The 20660-nt window shown below is 51.2% G+C and overlaps 2 protein-coding genes across 2 annotated transcripts; one reads left to right on the top strand and one right to left on the bottom strand.

The window, feature by feature from the left end:
• Positions 1 to 331: 331 nt before the first annotated feature.
• LOC128278222 (mucin-5AC) lies at positions 332 to 14896 on the bottom strand. The gene is made up of 12 exons (XM_053016901.1): positions 14696 to 14896; positions 13419 to 13978; positions 12900 to 13025; positions 12451 to 12593; positions 8736 to 8873; positions 8532 to 8655; positions 8042 to 8062; positions 4395 to 7090; positions 1589 to 1945; positions 1373 to 1522; positions 1223 to 1307; positions 332 to 1150 (listed from the first exon to the last, which is right to left on the bottom strand). The coding sequence occupies exons 2-12, from the start codon at positions 13597 to 13599 to the stop codon at positions 1080 to 1082; spliced, it is 4092 nt and encodes a 1363-aa protein (XP_052872861.1). The 5' UTR covers positions 13600 to 13978; positions 14696 to 14896; the 3' UTR covers positions 332 to 1079.
• Positions 14897 to 16338: 1442 nt separating this feature from the next.
• LOC128278220 (cyclin-Q) lies at positions 16339 to 18309 on the top strand. Its single transcript, XM_053016896.1, has 5 exons — positions 16339 to 16469; positions 16759 to 16902; positions 16987 to 17131; positions 17348 to 17800; positions 17865 to 18309. Exons 2-5 carry the CDS (start codon positions 16817 to 16819, stop codon positions 17958 to 17960), a joined length of 780 nt encoding a protein of 259 aa, XP_052872856.1. The 5' UTR covers positions 16339 to 16469; positions 16759 to 16816; the 3' UTR covers positions 17961 to 18309.
• The last annotated feature ends 2351 nt before the right edge of the window (positions 18310 to 20660 follow it).

Here is a 20660-nt window from a genome sequence, read left to right as displayed (position 1 = left end):
GATTAGAACCTCAATTGAATTGAAAAAGAAGATGTACTCATTTTTCACATATTTTTTAAATGTTTAGCAACTCAACTTCTTTTCACCGCCACCCAGTTAAATAAAAAATACGTTACAGAAAGAACGTTCGAGGTATCCGTTAGGAGGATTTGAAGATATTTAAACTGATGCTATGCGCGTTGTCTGCATTTAGGCGATATACTTACGATACGATACGAGGTCTCCCAATTTGAATGTATCAAAACGAATGAAGGATACGCATTAAACTACTAAATGATGTCCTGCTTTCGCCTTGCTCGATAAAATCGCACATCCGGTGTTCTTTATAAAGATAAACGATTTTATTAGAATCTTGATAAATTCATACATTCATAATTCATTGCTATATCCCTTCGCGCGCAGAACTGTACGCGCTCGCCCAATTTCTCTGCTCGCCCTATGGAAGTGAAATAAAATTATATTTATATATTTTTCCCAATAACGGCATTGCTTTTCTCTCAAATCTGTGCTACTGACTATTTCGAGTATTACATGCATTACTGCTTCCAGACCCGATCGGATCGGGCGTGAAAACATAAAAATAATAAATAAGTGACTATAATATTGCTTCACCCTATCTGGCTCAACGAGGATTGGGAGTCACTGGGGTGCCGAGTTGTTTAAGGTGTCTACCTTCGTTTTTTGAGATATTTGGAAGATGATCAGTAAGCAAGTGAAACAAACAGAACGAAACGGCCGAGGGCGTCTCCTCTCCTGCCTATCACTCCGTTTGGCCGTAACAATCCAGTCGCAGTAATAAACAGGTAGGTGCATGCGATTGAAATGTGGTTTGCTTTTGGCATCAGTAAAGTCTTCTCGGCTGTGCGAATCGAAAAGGACCGCCAGTTGGCGGTCTAAGTCTAGGTTGGCAAACTCCTTCAGGCCCTATTGTTGTTTTACGATTGTGTGCAGTACACCGAGTGCTGGACCTGCGTTGCGTTGTTATCGATAGAAAAGTACACGTAGTATTTATAAGACTTGTGTTTCTCGAACGAAACGGTACCGGAACCGGGCAATAGTGTGCCACGAGGCAGACAAATCTAATCGCCGCCTTTGGTCGGGACTGTCGCAATTTCCTCCTGCTCGGGCTTGTGGAGCTCCGTCACGATTTCTGTAGAAAAATGCGTAACAAAATGTAGGAATGAGCCGCGAATACCAGGGAGGTGGCTCGACCCAGACATACCTCCGACGGCCACGGTTCCGGTTGCATCCTTTTCAATGTAGTCCATGTTGATCAACGAGAGTGTCATCTTGCCGCTCAATATCACCTACGGAAACCGCAAGTTGATGATCCTCCATTCTTCACACACACAGACACGGCTACGCAACTTACCGGAGCATCTTCTTCTTCGTCGGAGTTTTCCGGATCCAGTTTCTCGACCGCGGTCTCGGAGTCGGCCACCAGGATTTTCGAATCGTGCGGTAACCGTCCATCGAGCACGATCGATCGTGTTTCGTGTGCTTCGGCCACGGCGGCAGCAGCCTGCGAGAGAGAGAGAGAGCATTGTGGAGTCGAGTCGTCCTTACAGTGTCCATTTCCGCCCCTTACCGGTTCCGGATGTCCCATCGGGAGCAGTGGCGTCGTTGGTCGACTCAACCGTTTGCCATTCTCGCGCTGAGCAGTCACTTCCATGGCCATCACCTTAACCGTGCCCCGTTCGGTGCTACGATCGCGCTTCTTGGCCAACTTCTCCGGTGTACCGGTAGCTTCCTTGGGTGTTTGCGCCCCGGCCTCGGACACCGTTGCGTCGCTTGATTCGATCGGCTTGATTGCATGTCCATTGGCGGCCGCTGTCACTGTCTCATCACCGGTGTCCTCGGTGCCAGCCGCAGCAGAAGTTTCGTCCACCGTCGACGACGGTTCCTTCGCCAAAGAGTCAGCCTCGTCCGACGTTGCGTTTGTTTCCTGATTGGCGTTCACAGTTCCGGCGTGAGGTGAGATATGAAACCCGCATTACTATCGTACTTGGCGCAATCCGCGGAAACATTAGGCAATAGGAAACAGAAGCCAAACACTCTTACGCGAAACATTAGCGAAGAAAGAGTAAAAACGGGAAAACAAACACAAGAAGTCGTAGGCATGTGTGTGTCTGTAGGTTGTTGAACAGTGTTTGAAAAGGAAAGAACTGCTAACGGGGAATGGTTTGTCCCCAATTGATAGATTGAAGTTAGCTTGAAAAAACTCATAGATAGACAGAAAAGAAGGAAAGAAAAACACGCACAGATCGATGTTTGTTACAAGAGGAAGAAGGAAAACGATAAAACACTTGAGTAGTGGTAACAAAAAGACAAATCACTCTTTGGCTTTAATGTTGTTGAATTTTGTGTATATTTTAAGGGTTTCGTGTGTTTCGTGTGTTAAAACCAAAAGTTGGGAAATTAAAAAAGGCTCCCAAACAGCGAGTCTCCTGAGCACTGGGACACCACTGGGCTTAAATTTGTGATCAGCCCCTTAGGTCGGAACTGCCTTCAGATTCGACGGATCCGGCGGCCCAGCTACCCAGGAGGCTATCGTTGCGGGGTTATCGGGACAGGACAGAGAGACGGTAAATAAGGGGGCCGTGATGTTGCGGGGGATTCACTCGAACAACGCAAACAACATCAACTGTTTTGTTTTAAGGGTAAATGGGAGAAACAAAACAAAACCTATTAATAATGGCGACAAAAAGGGAAAAACACAGAAACAGAGGTAAAAGTTGACGGTAGTGTGTTCTAACCTTGCTTAAGTTGCTCATCGCTTGTTTCTTAATGTTATCTATCTTCAGCAACTGTTCGTCTGCCGCGGTAATTAGACCTTGAATAGCCGTGACGACTGTTAATAAAGATTTGGCGAAGGACAGACAGATTTTGCGATCGACACACGGAGGGGCCATCCGCGTGGCGGCGCGCGCGAGTATTTGGGCACATTTAAAATGGGGGGGTTGTTGGAAAGTTGTGTCGTTCCGTGTGTTTGTTGTAGCATTTCGCATTGCGTGAGTGTTTCATGAGTGTGAGGGAATCATTTTGGGTTCGATTTTCCGGGAGCCGGATCGTGAGGGAGAGAAATGAAAGACACAGTTCGATATCGATTAGTAAGGCGCAGCGCAGGGTGAAAGTTAACTCTGTCTGGCTCTGTCTGTGCGATGATGGGTTGTTGGGGATGATCGCAGAAAAAAAAAACAAAGAAATTGGCGCCCAAGCGTTTCAAACACACGGCGGTCAGGAGCGTACGCGAAAACGAAACACAACAGCAAAGAAAAAGGTGGTCAAAAGTGGTGTGGTGTGACGGAGGGGCACGCACGAAATTAGTGCAATGATTGCTGAAAACAAAACCGGTCAAGGAGGCGCCCCGGGTTGATCCCGGCGAGGATCGAGGTGATCGCAAACTATCTATCAAATATGGCCCCTTCATCGCTAACCGTCGGCCCAAAACGCGTCCCGGACGCGAGAAGCGTTGATTTGAGGGCTAGAGAGCTAATCGGTATGTCCCTGGGGACGCCTGCGTGAATCAACGTCAGGGTCACGTTCACAGGGAAACCTGGGCTTAATTGGACGATAGCGGAGCACTTGAACGGTACCGACTAATCCTTGCAGAAGTACTCGATTAACAGATGGACCGCGATTGGCGATAGCGGAGATAAGGCGGCAAACCCCGAAGGGGATTTCTGTTCCAGTGCCGCCGGTTGGTGCCAGTTTGCCTCCTTCGCCGTGGATCAGTTTTCAGTCGGACGTCGCCAGAACAACAACGCCGCTCCGATGGCAAAGTGCCGGGCCTCTGTACTCTGTCTGTTCCTAGTGGTTGCGTCGGGTGTGTTCGACGACGCGAGTGCACTACCCGCCGATGGACATTACAAGGACCGAGGATACTTTTTGGTCTCAGCTGTGGCTCAGGGTGTGGCAAGCAAGCGTTTGGAAGTAATTGTGGACGGCACTGCAGGTGGCCCCACGGAAAAGAGATCGGATGGCACCGCAAGTGAACCGGGAAGAGTTGAGGAAACCGACCCCGAACAGGCAGAAACCGAGGAGCCAGAGGCGACCGATGAACCAGAAGTCACTGAGGAACCCGAAGTGACCGCGGAACCCGAAGTTACTGAGGAACCTGAGGTGACTGCCGAGCCGGAAGTTACTGAGGAACCCGAGGTCACTGAGGCGCCCGAGGAAACTGAGGAACCGGAAGTGACTGAGGAGCCAGAGGTCACTGCGGAACCGGAAGTGACTGAGGCCAGTGATAAAATCAAAGCGCAATGAGCCCCACGTAATGAAGAGAAAATATAATAGAATATTAAAATGTCAGAAGAAACACAAAACGTACACAACAAAACCGGAACTGTTCTAGGGGAGCTAGGGAGCAAGAAAGGAAACGAAAATCAGCTAACCTGGCCCTTCGGGATGGTGCCCATATTGGCGATAATTTTAGTCATGGCCCGTTCCGTTTCGTCCAACTTCTTGCGCAGCAGCTCGAGCTCCATCAGCTGGTCGGTACTGTCGGCACCGCCAACCGACAGGGCCGCCGCTGGCTGCGCGAGGTTAGGCACCGCGGAGGACGAGCGATTGCTATTGTTACCACTACTGTTGCTAGTGCTATAGTTAGCTAGAGTCAAGGTGAGAAACTTGGGATTAGTCACGCTGCTGACACTGGTCGGTACTTGGCCAATTGGTGTGGTCGCCGCTGCCGTCGCCATCGGTGCGTCGGTGGATCGGTGCTCGTCCTGGGGCCCTAGATGCCCGTTGCTAGCGCTGCCGGTCCCCGCCGAGTTGCGGTCGTTGGCCCGGTCGGGATGCGTATCTGCGACGAGAGTGATACTGTGTGTCTCACTGGAACTGGCAGCGTGCGGTTCGGGGGGAACCTGAGGTGTGGGGCTGGCGGCTGCTGTGAGTGTGGCGGGAAATGCGTCCGATCGTGTGGATGTTGTGAGCGAGGATGATTCGTGAGTCGGGGCCAGCGGGGAAACCACCGGCGGTGGATTAGTAACGCCAACAATCGGCACGTCACTCGGATTAGTAAGCCCGTTAGTGGTGACCCGTGTGTCCTGCAGGTTGCTACTAGTGCTACTGGGGACCATGCTTGGCACACTGGCGGACTTGGACTCGAACGCTTCGACTACCAGCGCGGCGGAAGCGGCCAATCTGGGCGGCTCGGCGCCACTCTGAATGAGCTTCTCGGTGATGATGTGGTCCACGATGGACTCGATTTCGTTCACAACGGCGGCGGCCTCGTTTAGCGTGCGCTCGACCAGCGCCTCTTTCGTGGCGTGATCCGGCTCGGGAGCTTGCTCTTGCTTTTCGTCGATCGCGTCCAGCCCGGCAAGCGGACTAGGCAGCGTGCTAGCGGTTGGCGGTGATTCTACAAACGGCTCATCGGCCGCCACCTCCGTGATGGACGTGGTTGCGCCACCGGCAACCTTCTCGATACGCACCGGTATGATGATGTGCTCCTCGATCACCCTTCCCTCGGCCTGATCGACAATGGCCGCATCATCATGCACTTCCTCGATGGAGACGCTCTTCCGGTTGCGAGAAGTTTCGGGTTCCGGTTCCGCGGCCGGTTCGTCCGCCTCCACTTCCAGCACGGTCTCCGTTTCCACCGTGAGCGTGGGATCGTTTCCATCGACGAAGACGGGCTCACTGGACGTCCGGTCGGTCGCGACCAGTTCGGTCGTGATCAGCGCTTCCGGTAAGGCTGAGGACTGCTCGATCACGGACGCCACACTGAGCGACGTGTCTTCGCTGATGGAATCCCCTTCGGGGCCATCGTCTTCCAGCTCGCTGGCCACGCTGGGATCGAGGGATTGGGATGGACTTCCGCTTTCCAGCTGCTTCACAGCTTCCGCGTCGAATCGATCAATCACCAGCCCATCGACCAGTTTCTGTGTGGCCGGGTCGTAGGCCGGCAGCAGGTCTGGAAATTGGTCTTCCTCTTCCTGCTGCTTGGCCAGACATTCCGCTTGCTCGAGGACCTCGCAAACCAACTGCTCGGCCGCGTGCGTAATGTCTTCGACCGTCTCATTGACGCGGATCGATGTTTCCGTATCCAACACCAGGGCCGGGTCAGTATGCTCTGATCCTTCGTTGCGCTCCTCCGTGGCGCTGCCAACAGTTTCCAGCTTCTGTTCCTCTGCCACGGCAACGGTGACAAGGAGCTCTTCCGAATCAGGAACATTGTCTTTCGGAGAGGACGTCTCCGTCGTTTCGTTCTGTTCAACTTCTGCGTGTTTCGGTTCGTCGGTGGGCACTGGGTCGTCTTCTTCTTTCGATGCCGGGACACTTTCTTCGTCGGCGATAACATTGGGTTCAAGTTCTTCGGTGACTTCGTGCGAATCGATCACCGCTTCTGCTTCGTCACTAGTTGCGATCTCCAAGACGGCAGCCTCTTTCACAGGCTCCTCAGCACGGATCGGCTCGGCAGTTGGTTCGGGTGTAGCTTCTTGGCCAACTTCCGACACATCGCTACCAGTGGTCGGTTCAACAACAGGTTCTTGAGGAATAACGGCGGCTTCCAGGGTAACATGTGGGGCATGATCGGGCTCATCAGTTCCTTTTACTTCTTCGGGCATTCCGGTTGACTCAGGGACAGCATCGATTGGTTTAGATTCGGGCATTTCGGACGCCTCCTCCACGATGTCTTGCTGCACGGGTGGTGTAGCCATAGTTTGCAGTCGCTGTACTACAACCATCTCTTCGATTGCGACTTCAACCGGCACCGTGGCAATTGGAGGGACAGCTTCGGGTTCGGGAGCATCTCCTGAGCACGCTTCCTCGAGCGGGACGAACTTCTGCACGACGATTCCATCGACTACCTTCGCGGTAGTGGGATCGTGTGGCGGTTCGTACAACGCAGCCTCTACGCTCTGCTCCGGCTCCTCGGGCTTCTCGGCCACGGCGGCCGCACATGGTTCAGATGCACCACTATCAGCAGCAGCAGGTTCCGACAGGGGCTCGTGGGCGATCGATAGCTCTGACACAGGCACAGAGACATGATCTACCGGGGCAGCTTCGTCGCCACTGGCAGACGAAGCCACCGATGCAACCAGCTCACCGTTCGTGACCGGGCCGGTTGCATGCGGTTGTTGGCCTAGAAGTAGATAGGGGTAAAGAAAAATAGCAAACACAAAACAACCCAAAACAACAAACGGAAAAACGAAACGAAACGAAACGAAAGAATACGGAACACAAGGGGGTAGCTCAGGTGCGTCACAAACTCTACAAACCACAGTCGGCCGCCGTCGGTCGGATCGGTCGGTCTCAGTTAAGCCGAAAATCCACGGAAGCAATCAAGCGCAACACCACGGACGGACGGGACTTTCTACGGTAATTGCGAGGGGCGCGTGCCCGCAAAATACAGGCACGGGTTGCTGGTTGCTCGTTCGACCGGAGGACAGGTCTCCTTTCACGGAACACACGGCAGCGAGAGGTCGTGGCCGGAAAGCGCCCGTATAAAAATATTGCACCGATTGCACGCACGGACCACTTGGGACGTGGGACAAGCTAGAGGTCGTTTGGGGCCACCGGTGAGACCGGTGTCATCAACGACCTTGCGATCGTGTGCTGAACTGAAATAATAAACTGACTGACTCGGTTGGTGCGCAATTAGGAATCTTTAATTAGTTCAGCGTTTTTCGAAAGGTCTGTGCGGAGTTTTGGGGCGGGAGTTGTGGGAATCGTTTACGACGGCCGCATTGCGTGAACCCAACCGACTGGAACCCGCCGTGCACTCGGGAACTGGGGCTGATCAACCCTGGGGTTCAAACTTAAAGCCAAAACACAAGCCACGCCATCGCTAGAGCTAGGTGAAGGGAGACACATTTGGAGATAATCCTGCCAATGCACAGCACTCAACAGAACTCGGGGACCTACGCTCGCGCGAGGATCAACCGCGGGGGATTACTGACCGGGACGCTACTTGAACTGAAAGAAATCAAAACCACATTCCCACGGCTTGATGTGCTAGACCCCGGGCTGTGTGTGAGGTGTGAGTACTACAGACCCTCTAGAATACGGATTGACACTACGGCTATGTGCTTACTTGCTCTATGATCTTTCCAGGCTTTTGGCATGTGGGAAGGTTAACAGACAGAGAATGGTGTGTAAGTACACGGCACGGTTGTTACAGTTTTGTGGAGAGAAGATCGCGGGCATGGCGGTGGCGGTTACTGGCGAGCGGTTACTACTGAGATCTGAGCCACGCTGACGCGTGCGATCTTAGCGGGGATGAAGCTGCTGGGGTGACCGGAGGGCCACTTGGGGCTCGAGAGTAAGCCTTACAGAGTGACATGGTGTGGCGCGACATGAGGATGAGTGGGCACACGGTAGAGCAGCCGGTCGTCTCGGCATGCTCCACCGATCTTCGCCGATGGGCGACGTGGAGCATCATGGACGGAGCGAGAGTTTTCTACTGACTGATTCGGGTACGAGTTTTGAGGGAGATATCGAGAGAGCGATCCAGAGAGAGGGTACGCCAGAGTGCAGATGGACGAGTAGTGGACGTGGGGGGCAGTAGAGTGGATGCCACTTACCGAGCTTCGTCGTACCATCGTCCGGTCGCTTGATGTACTGCTCCGTGGTGAACACCTCGTTGCGGAACGCCGGATCCGGCTTAATCTCGGCGTACGGTGTGGCCGGTGACTTTTTGAATATTAACTGCACAGGGAGAGCGAGAGAGCGGAAGATCAGACAATCAGGGAAGTGGCCGAGGGGCAGAAAGATCGAGCTGTGCTTACTTTCATGATGGTGTAGATGAAGAATGAAACTATACCGATGGTATAGAGAGGCATTATGAAACCCATGGAGTTGGCGGACTTTGTCGCTTGGTGTGATCCAGCTCCCAAAGGTGGACGCATACCAGGTATGGGACCGGGCTGCAACGGGACAAAGAGAGAGATAGAGAGAGAGAGAAGGGGAAGAAAAGAAGAACGGGAAACGGATTTGCAATTATTGGCAGTCGGCGTCTGCAGATCGGGAACGGGGGCCAGGGCCGGGCCTCAAGACACCCGGGAGTTTGCGGTTTTCTTGCGGCCAACAAAAAAAAGCTCACAGCCATCGCACGGTGTGGGTTTTTCTCATTTTCCCGCCCCGATTTCCTGTTTCTGCTTAACCCATTCTCATTGCTGATCGACGGAACGAAGCGAATCAAGCGTTGCGATCAAGCACAAAAAAGTTCCAGCCGAGGCCGGGGTTCCAAAACCGGGTGGAAAAGGAATCTCAGTGTCCGCTGTCCAGTCACGGGGATTTCTTTTCCTTATTACCCCACTGTTTGCCGTGCGCAAAGTTCTCGCAACGGATAGCGTCCCTTCCGATACGTGGATACGGGTTAGGCCCCGCTGATAAGCCTGACGGTAATGAAGGTGAGCAATCAATCGCACGGCCACTCGAACTCGCCCGCCGGCTAGTTTGTAGCAAATGCGGCACCGAATCACCGCACCCCGCACTCGAGAGCTCGTCTTAAGCGCGCGACATTCAATCGGTTTGTTCAACCGATCGTTTACAATCTGCTAACACTCGGCGCCTTATCGCCAACAACTCGGCCTGTGAACATGCGGTGCGATTAAACGAAACACGTGGATCGCGTGAGCCATCATTACGGGCGGGCTTATTGCTGGGCTGCTGCCAGGCCAGGCGCGATCGATAATCGTCACACGGAGGTGGTGTATTCTACCCATCAACGGTACGGGACCACTTACTGTTTCCGTCGGGGACGGAGGATTTGATGAGCCCAGCAATCGAACTCTACTCGACTCCCGGATCGATTTTCACCGCACAGTTTCACCCAATTCCAACTTTCTTCACAACTCGGCTTCAGCTCTCGACGATCAACGCGCGTGTACCGTCGCCGGGAAAAGATCGCGCACGATTGAGAGATTGAGGTTTTCCGGGTGTGTTGCGGTGGGTTCGCTTATTCGGCCACTCGGAGGCTTTCGGCGGTGTGCGTGTGCCGAGCCGATCGGTCGGGCGGAAAAGTGCATTCGGAAAAAGAGAACCACCCCGCAACTGCGTGGTGGCTAAGGGAGAGTCACTAACACCACCACCACCGGCCAGGGCCGTGATTGGAGCCATCTGGTGCCGGTCGGAAGTGCCGCGAACGGCTGCCACGGTAGCTGCGCCATGGAGCCGCCGAGATAAGTTGAAAATATTAATAACAGTTCGCGCGGGCGGGGCGGGCGGCCGGACAGGGGGCGATTTATTTCCGACAACTCCGGTACGGTCTCATTTTCGCAACGGGCCCGGGGCGGCCGAATTTACGGCCGAACGTGCCGTTTTGGCAGCCCATTTGGGAGTTGGGGAATTTATCTGGAGCTCCGAGGCCGAACGTTGGAATGGCTTGGATGGGCAATGTAATGCGCAATTGAATGCGACTTGCGGCTAGTGGGATTGGATGGATCTCAAGAAGATCCCAAAACCTTCCAGCAGGATGCTATCTTCTGGCTGGACCGGAAAAATCGTATGACAGATCTTGTGGACAATGGCGCAAAGACTCACGTCTATTGCAATCAAATAGTTTAGTTTCGTACGATCATTTATAGTTTGGGTAGTAGCACCATATACCTTGACTTTCATCTATCGATCGCCAGCAGCGAAATCGATCACGATCTGACGATTCGCCTTGCGGGGTCTTGTGGCATTAGCAATCAAGTATGTTTTAATGATCGTAAACTTTTATTACTTTAACTGCCATTACCCGTGGATATCTTGCCCGATGGCTAGGATTTCATTCGATCGGACCATCGCCACCGTTAGCCCCGTCGTGACGAGCGTGTCCAGCAAATTTTATTCGAAGCTAAAAGAAATCCAATTTACTCTCGTTTTAATTTTCGGGTCTTTGGTTTCGGTGGCTTTCAAATCCATCTCGGTACGTCCGACACGTCCGACACGTCCGACACGTCCGACACGTCCGGTGCACCGGTTTCACATCATCGGCCCATCACCGGGCGACGTAGTCGGCCATCCCTAAGGCCCCCGCCGGGTTGGCAGTGCAGCGTAATTTTGCAAGCCTTTCGCTCCATAATGGTCCTCTACGTAGTTCCAGGCGTAGTGGCGTAAAACTAATAATCACGTCGACGACGTCGTGGCCGCTCTAACCTATTTTCCCGCGGGCGGCTTTGAACTCGCGGGGCGCGGCGCACCGTAAAAAAGGTGAACGAACGCCCGGGCGAACGGGCCAACGAAAAGTTTTCCCGCACAGTGTGCCCGCGGAAAGCGAAATCGGATGATGGGTGAGTGAAATTTTGGTAATTTTTCACCGACCAACTCTGGGCAGACTCTCGGGGCGGGGCAGGTTCACGGGGCGGTGATCTTATCACGGAAACTGGGCGGCCAATAATGCACCGTGCAGCGACCGTGAGTGTGTCTGTCAATTTCCTCCATTTCGTTCACACCAACCGTGTGTGTGGCCGGTGGCGGATAATGAATATGGAACAGGTTCATTTCACGCACCGTTACAGTGCGAGCGAGGTAAGAGTTACGATTTTCATTTTAATTGGACGGCTCGTCAAATATTGAATGATGCATATCGTAAGTTCCATCAACTATCGGGCCGTCGAAAGTATGCTAACCGATAGCCGACGGGGGACAGGCATTAATTGCGATTAGCATCGAGTGCTTGGGCAACAGTCGAACCAATTAGGACTCGTTCATTTGAGCGGTTGAGTCTTCTTGATGAGTTGAAGAACGTTGCATAAGTCCGCTGGTTGCAGCGGCCTCGTCGGCCTAGAGGATGATTTAGGCCACAGACACAATGCTGAAGGTCACAGTCAAGTGTCGGTAGCGAACTATGATCCGCGGCCCTCGGGTATTTATAGAACGCCGACTGAGATGAGACGCCTTCTCACGTATCACCGATTCCGGTGGCCGGCGCAAAAGGAAACCCACCCCAAACTGATTAACGGTTGCGGTGTAACGGTTCGGTTGGCAGACCAGTTCCAGTTACTTTCTCTCGCCCGCTCTCGAGACTCGAGCGTGCGTAAAGTGTCAGAGAAATGTCAGAAAAAAGGAGGCGCATAATTGTGTTCCTGTCGGCGACCACACCACCTGTTGGCGGCTCTGCCAAACGGGTTACCATTCGTTCGCTCAGCATAATGGCTAATTGCTTCAATGACATTTTGATGGTAAAAATAGATCCTCGCCGACAACAACACCGTTTGGGTGTTGCGGCCGAAATATGGACTCAGCAGCACGGGCGGTACACCTAATTTCGGTGATCATATTGAAACGATTTAATGTGGCCTTAATTTGAAACAGATTGTTTGAGTGTTGGAAGCGGGACCCGAAGTAATGCTGTTAGACCAGAACCGTGACGGTGAGGATCGTGCCCGATGCTCGTGAGTGCAACACTCTGCTCCGGTGCCTCATGCTACACATCCTCGTCCGAGAATGCGTTCGGTGCTGTGGGGAATCGGAAGAATTCCGAAAGATTGCGGGGAGGCCGAAAGTCATACTCACTCTGCCCTCCACGATCCTGGGTGCGGTATGCGGACGTTCCCCGCTGGCGGCGCCGGCGTGCGGAATGGCACGGCCCCGTTCGCGCATCGCTGGGTGCATCCCCGCCTCCGGTCGGAGATGAGGAGGTCGTTCCTGTCGTATACCTGCGTGTGAACGGAACGTCGGCAATGGTGAGAAAGGCATGCGGTATACATCGAGCGGGCTGGGGGGATGCTAAAGCTTCAATTACACGGCCATTTGGGCTGCGGTAGAACCCGATCCCGGCCCACCGGCGTCAGCGAACTGTGTCGACTGCGTGGAGCGTGTATTACAAGCCCCTCGGGGCAGCACAAGGTGTTATGCAAGGACACACAAGGCACACGAAACTGCCAAACTTGGTTAGTAGTGTTACTCCTGGAACGGCCCTCCAAACACACACACACACAATATGAACAGCAACCGGAACCTACTGTCAATCTCGACGAACGGAGCATAGTTCCGCTTGCGGAACAGATTCTGCTGCTGCTGCTCCTGCTCCGCAACGTTGATCGATGCATTCGCGAACGTTTCCTGGTCCAACACGACGCCGCAGCAACCTGTGTGTGTGTGTGCAGCGGAATTGGAAGATTGAATTGGTTCGCTGTTGGGATCATCGGAACGCCGATGGAAGGTTCTCTTATGTCACGTGTCAGGCAACACGTGCTGACCCTGCTATAAAGTGCTGACGTTACGAAACGCGTCGAAAGCGATCACTTTCGGTGCGTAATTGAACCCTTTTGGGCTGAATTGCACCGTTACGACGCCGTTAACTTGAAAAATGCCTGCCATAGCTTCGTTCGAATTCCTGCGCATGATCTCAATTGGTTTGTTTTGTTTTAAGCCCTACAAATTGCTTTGATCGAACCCCGAATCGTCCATCTTGAACGGCGATCGTCGGACGGGAGATGGGCGTAAATAAGAAAACAAGGCGCAGAGCGCAGAGGTCTTACCGGCGCCACGGTGGTCTTTGATGACATTCTTGTTCTGCCCGTTGCCCATCATCATGGGGTAGAAAACCTTGGGCCACAAAATAGCGACGCAGCCGACGACCGTCACCATAATGATCATGGTTTTCCGCGGCCCCATCCCGCTCCTGGTCGGCTCCAACCGGTGGCCGCTGGCCGTGGCCATCCTGAATGTCACCCGTCGGGTTACTGCTTCTGCTGCTGCTGCTGTTGCTAGTGGTGATCCCGACTCACTCAATGCCGGCTCGAACCGCGTGATGACGCGACACGCCGCTGAACTCACTCGTCACTCACGCTATTCTCGTCCGAGATCTTCACGGGGCTGCGCTGCTACACTTTCTCCCGACCACCAGAATGGAGATCTAGGGTTGAATGTTTACGGACCGAACGGTTACATAACACTGCACATCGGTGCCCCCTATTCCGGGCTTCCACCAGACCGGCTGCCGGGTTTAATTTGGAGGAATTAACTGAAATCACACCGCGGTAATGACCACACACAGGCCGATCGTGCACTTTGATCTTCAATCACGGCAAACGCACTGCTAAACGTTGACAAAAATAGAATAAAACTGATTATGATCTCAGGGAGTCGTGCCGGCACGGATTATACTTTCATTCAGCACCGCGACGAAGGATCACGGAGGTGAAATTATGCTCGCACTTTAACAAAACGTTTTCGCCAAACTTTTGCTTCACTCCGCCAAAGGCAGGCCGTGGCCGCCAAAATGGCCGCGCGGTCGATTAATCCCGCACCTTGTATCGGTGTCTCCGGCGCCCGTCCCCCCGCGCCCCTCGGTCGGCGGTCACCGTCACGCCACGGGCGCGCGGTGCGGATGGGCGACCGTATTTTTGGACGGCGAGCACCTATTTATAGGCGGAATATTTTATGCATGTGGTTTTTCGGCCATCTTCCCGATAACTGCTATACACTGTGCCCAACGCCGCGGCGCGCCGACGTCACCGTCGCCGCGCGTTATCCGCGCGTTGGTGGCAAATTTTCTCCAATTATTCACCAGTCCACACCGTCACGTCACCCGAACGGTTTTTCGGTTTGTGGTTTTGTTTTGTCGGTTCGGTTTGCAGAAATGCAGAAAATTTTCTATTTTCGTACTTTGCGCTGCCGCGCGTCCACCGTGCGCCGTTCGTCAACTGGCGCATCAATCTTTCAGCCTGATAATCACGTCGAAGATCAAACCGATCGACCGGACCGTCCGATCACTGGCGCTGGCGAGCACGCTGAAAAAGAAAACTAAACTAACCCCTGAACTGCGCGGCCGGAAAACCAAGCCACAACACAGCTTGAGTCGATTTCGAGATTCAAAATGGGGAATTTCGCGTAAAAACACAATTTCGTAGCGTAACTCGGAGCGATCGAATTTGGAAACGGTGGCGAATGGAAACAAAAAAACGAATGGGCAACTGAAACGAAAAATTAACTCCTGCGAAGCGGACCGGTCAAGCTGTACCGACGGACTAAATTTATTTTCCCCTTGTTTGAAATCTCCCGGCCCGTTTGGGATACGTCCTCTCGCACCGTAACTAGAACGTCGGCGGCATTCTCGGCTCCGAGATGACGCCAACGGAGCAGAAACGTCTCTGGCTAGGAGAGGATTAAGTACGGCCCCAAAGTGACTCTCGTGGTTCGGCGACTGGTAAGTTAATCCGTTCCGTAACGGTAGGCGGCATTGGCGGGCGACACTCTCTCCGCCGAGACCGAGGTTGCGATGATGACGGACAGATCGGAAGCGCATCGCATAATGGCGACGAATAATTTACACACGCGCGATTAGCATAGCGTTCAGTTCCTGGACGTTCTACAGTGCTCGAAAGGCGCCGTACCCACGTACACTGTATTTTTGGCTGCTTTTTTTTAGCTGGAGGTCATCATGTCCTCTCGTGTGACATGCATCACGTAACACTAATGCGCAATGCAAAACACTGTACGAAGTACAACCAACAGATTACACCACGATGCTTCCGGCCGAATGTTAATAATTCATCATAGGGCGAATGTAGTGTTTACTCAAACGTGTTGTATGTTTGCACGTTGTAGCGTATGTCCGAGCTAAACGAACCACATTACGTACGGCGGTTGAACTATGTCAGTACAACTAATTTGCTCGGCTTTCTATTAGAATAAGTTGTATAACTTTTGTTTACCGCACACTTGCAGTATAGCCACAGTTTCACTCTCGTCGATTCCGAGACTTCTGTCAATCGTGGGGCGGAAAATCTGGAGCACGCGCGCGAATCCTGCGCACTGCGGTCCGAATGCCATTTGCTCCTCTCGCCCATTTGCGGTACTATTTGTCTGCGATGACCTTTCGGGCGTCATATGATTTTTGTGTGTAAACAATCAGCTTTCTCAACCGTTGGCGGCAAGCGATCGAGCATGGTTTTTGAAAATTTAAGGCAAGGATTTCATTCAAATGAGCACTGCGGAATGCATAGCAAACAGCGCTTTGGCAACCGATTTTGACGCTTGCAAAAGGTAGCTTCGATTTTCCAGTTTTATGAAAGTAAATAGTAAAACTTTTCTGGTTTGAAGAAGAGTAGATGTAATAAGGAATCGTGAACGTTGACAAAAATCTGTTAACACTAATATTTTATGGGTTGAAATCGTTCCAAAAGTGTGGAAAAAACGCCTTGAATGCTGCAATTTGTTATTACAGACGTATGTGGTTGAAATAAGCCCGCGCATCGAACTTCAAGAGTGGGGATGTCTTTTCTGAGCGCATTTCGTGTTCGGGATTTTCGTAGGTTGGATTCGGATTTATTCGGGATTTTCGTAGGTTGACTCGGGTGTCAGGTTCAAGTTCGCAGTTTCAAAGTTAGGTTCAAAAATCGGTCGAAATCATAAAACCAACCAGAGAAGCTAAAAAAAAAATTATTTGACGTTTCGTGTTTTAGGTTAGGGGCAAATTAACAAAATCCTTTGTACATTCCGGTTCTACTCCAGAAATTCAGTGTTTTCCGTGTTTGTGTCCACCGGGCAGATTCCGCCGATACTGCCGATCACCAATAAACCACAAAGTAAGTATTAATTCCTTGCAAAAAGTTTAGCCTCGAATGTTCCGTGAAACAGGCGTCCTCGCGGATGGAACTTTCTATTCCCGACGTGAATCCCCTCCGCGAATTTTCTGCGTATGTGGCAATAGAATAAAAAACCGGTCGAATAACATTGAAAAGCAGTTTTCGATAGCTTGATGATCTAATAACCACGTTTTCGTCTCGTGAGATTTGCTTTTGCTCGATCACGATCACCTTTGCTGCTTGTCCGGATGCTTGTTTCGATCTCTTCTTTTTTTCCTCTACTCGCCAGGTAAAAATCGCCACGTTCCGTTCGTCTTGAATATCGTTGCTCTGTTCCCGGCGCAAAAATGATGCACGAAAGCATAATCCTGCTAACGCCCCATCGGAAGGAAGTGCTTTCTGCGTCGCAACGTATGGCTCCGGTGGATTACAAGTGAGAAACGCACGCATCACAGCCGTGGGCTGTTTCGTCACGGCAATGTCACGTTATTAATGCGTACTATTCCCTTCCCCGCAGGACGCAGAAGGGTAAGGCTCTGCCCGTACGATTCCTGCTCGAGTGCGCTCAAAAGCTGGTTATGAAACCGCTGACCTCTGCCACGGCCGCAGTTTTGTATCATCGATTTTTCCGCGCAACCAGCGACCCGGAGTACGATCCATACGTGAGTATTAGGTCAACAATCCCGTAACCTTATCGAAATGCTTTTAAATTTTGTTTCCTAGCTGAAAGACAAACTTTAAACATTTTTAGATGTAAACATTCCATTTGCCAGGTGTCTGTGTAGATCGTAGGATAGATTGCACCATATAATTGGCCCTCTGCACCATATAAGTTCGGTTGAATGATTGACTGATCTTCCATTAATAATCGTCTGCAGATGATTGCGTGCACGTGCTTGTACTTGGCAGCCAAGGCTAAGGACGATAAGGTGCGCAAACGTGACATCATCAACGTGGCCCACTGCACCATGAATCCGGGAGCACAGCCGTTGGATCTGTGCGACGAGTACTGGGCGATGTGGGACTCGATTGTCCAGGGCGAACTTTTCGTCGGTCGGATGCTCAAGTTCGATATGACGGTCGTGCATCCGCACAAGTTCCTGGTGCACTACATGAAATCGCTGCAAGATTTGTTCGGTGGTGATAGCTGGTACGACATGCCCGTCGCCAGGGCCGCGGCCGCCTTCCTGCACGATTTCCACCACAGCGACAAAGTACTGGACTACAATCCGGCGCACATCGCGGTCTGCAGTTTGGCGCTAGCGTTTCAAGTGTACGGCGTTCAAGTGCCGCTAACGGAGGAAGCCGAAGGGAAGGACCATTGGTTCAACGTGAGTTTGAAGCGATCACCGTTGTTCGTAGATAAGCGGTTGTGACGGGGCTTTTCTGTTGCAGGTTTTCTGTCCTGATTTAACACGTGATGCACTCTGGGACATAGTGGAAGACATCATGGACGTATATGACTACGACACCCCCAACCCTCTCGCGTAGAGGATGATCCGCGTGACTCAACACCCGTCGAACAGCTATGATGGTGCATTTCCCGCATTGCCGATACTCGTATCGGCGTCCCGATCGGCGAAAAAGTATTGTGGAAGCCCGACTTCCAGCCCATTTAGTTGTAGTTCGCCATTCAATCAAATTCTCGTATCCCCATTGGTGATAGACATAATAAAACGTTAGTGATGAGCTTTGTGACCCCAGAACCACTGCAACTATCAGGATTGGTGAAACGGTAGCCACCGATTTTCTACTTGTTTTGTATTTAACATTCATGTGTCCGGTACAATTATATGAATATAATCTCAATAAACATTCCCTAATTGTGCCAACCTGCTAACGCACGTTTCATGTTTACATCTAAAACTGGCTGGTTTGGAGAGTAGGTGAACGCGTGTGCTAACAAACCGGAGTTCTTTCTGTTTGCCCAGTGAGCGGCCAGACGGTGTGAAGAAACTGTAGAGAGACCGCTTTGGTACGATTCTTTCATGATTCTCGTGTTTTATTTCCATATTCCTTTCTCCGATCGATAGTGTATTAGTTTATCATGTTGGCTCCGTGTCACAATTTTTGCAATCAAAACAGTTTTCCCTTAAAATTCGGGGCGCGTGCGCCACCCACCAACGAGGGGTTGAGTTTCTTCCCACATTCTTTCCCTAGAGCCTAGAAGAGGGCACATCCGCGCGACATAAAACATCAAACACGTTTAATCGCATAGTTTTGTGCTTTCGTCACAGCTTTACTATTCTTACATAAAGCTTAATTTGGCCATCGGAAAAAACATTGTACAATTATACGAAGAAGTGTTAGCTACCGCTGGTCAACTGGTTCAAGGTTCGCTCGCTGTTACGTTCTGGTGGTTTGGTGTATCTTTTAGATACGGGTTTCATCTCACATTGAATCTACTTTTGATACTTTTTAGTGATAAAATAGGGCACATTTGTGGTCGGTCGGGGTTTTACTATTCAGAAGCTAAGCGGAATAAGTTTGACTCGGAAGCTTTCGATCGGTAACGAAATCACTCAATACTAACAACAGAAGACGAAGAAACAATCAGTGTAACGAAACAAAAACCGAGGGAAATACTGTCTAACAAGGAATGTCACATAGGATTGCCGTTGCCGTTCTGCAGTTCCGGCGCAGAATTATTTGCAAAAAATCGTGCAATCATATTGTAAAGCAACAAAAAAAGGAGCGAAGAAACAGTATTTTATAGTATAGTAGCGGCCTTGCCCTCTGCACTGTCTGACTTTTTGCAGTTTTCCAGTGGTTCGTCCTCTCATCTCAACGTGTATCTCTAAAGTTAACTAAACGGTAGTGTGTGTATGTGTGCTTGTGCGTGCTTTCTGGACTAGATTTTTAAAACATTTCTCCATTTTCTTTTGAAATTATAAATACACAGTTTACACAGGATGTTGTCGATCACTGCTGAATGAAAATGTATTTCGTCTTGCATTGAACAGAAGCTTGGCTTTCGTAAAAAAGGTGTCCCTCGCTAAGCAGGTAAGGAAAAACGAAGGAAAATCCCCAGCATCGGGCGCCCGATCGCGCATTCTTTAACCGACTTATCCGACGCAGTTGTATCACGCAGAGCCGAGGGCTTGCGACGGTCACGGAGCCTAGCGAACTGAAGTGTCCTCTTGGCCGTTGCGTTTCCCGCATGATAGCATCAGCTTAGCACCATGAGCCACCACATTTTGACTGACTAACGTTACAATTCTTCAAAAATCCTTTTCCACCGCTACATTCCTATTGGCACTTGGTGTTTGCATTCCGTCCGTCCGTTCGCCTGACCAAGCACGCGCGCGCCCTGCTCAAGCCACCCTCCGTCAGCTGTTTCGTCGAAGAACTGATGATAGCTAAATAAGTTAAATTGCTCACGGAACCACTTGCTAACATACAAGATATACTTTATTCATCATGCTCGATGCAATTGTAGGATCGACAAATAAAATATATGCATATAGTTTGGGTGTTTTCTTATATCATCGATTAAGGGTTAAAATAAATACCATTTTGCTCTGTCCATTCGTTCTTCGGACCCACTCCGGCTGTCCTCATCTCATCTCTCGGCTCGCGCCTCGCATTCACACTCATTTTCAAACCCGGTCTGCCTGCCTGCTTTTAGATTCTAACATCCATTAACGGTCCGCCCAACATTCACACACCGCCATTTAGATGCCGCCATTACTTGTAACTTTAACTAGCTCGATACTCAGTAGGGTTTTTACGTGAAATAATTATGTACACACACATTTCCTTCCGGCGCAATGCCCTAAACCTGCCGCTTTGGCCCGCTTCAACGCGAATTGAAACACAAAAGCACGGAACCGGCTTGAACGTTGCGCGCGCATAATGGAAAACGACCTTACGACCGACAGAGGTATCTGTAGATATTTTACAGAAACATACTTAAGCATAAACAACTTCCTAACACTGAACAAATGTATCGGGCTTTCTTTTCTGCTTTCTATTCCCGCTTTGCACGTTTGTATATTGGTTTAGTTTCTCGTTCGATTGAAATCGTTGTTGCACAAAACATTTAGAGAGCTCGGGCGGGGTGGCGGGTTCCAGTCTAAGGAAGGGAGTTTGCATGTGTGTTTTCACAAAACAAGAAGCAAAAAGTTCCACACTTCAGCCATTCTACGTGCCGCTACCCGGGCGGGGGACCGGGTGGTCCCTTACTTCTTA

Source organism: Anopheles cruzii, chromosome 2 (assembly GCF_943734635.1).
Source record: "Anopheles cruzii chromosome 2, idAnoCruzAS_RS32_06, whole genome shotgun sequence".
NCBI lineage: Eukaryota > Metazoa > Arthropoda > Insecta > Diptera > Culicidae > Anopheles > Anopheles cruzii.
This window is presented reverse-complemented; position numbering and strand designations above follow the sequence as displayed.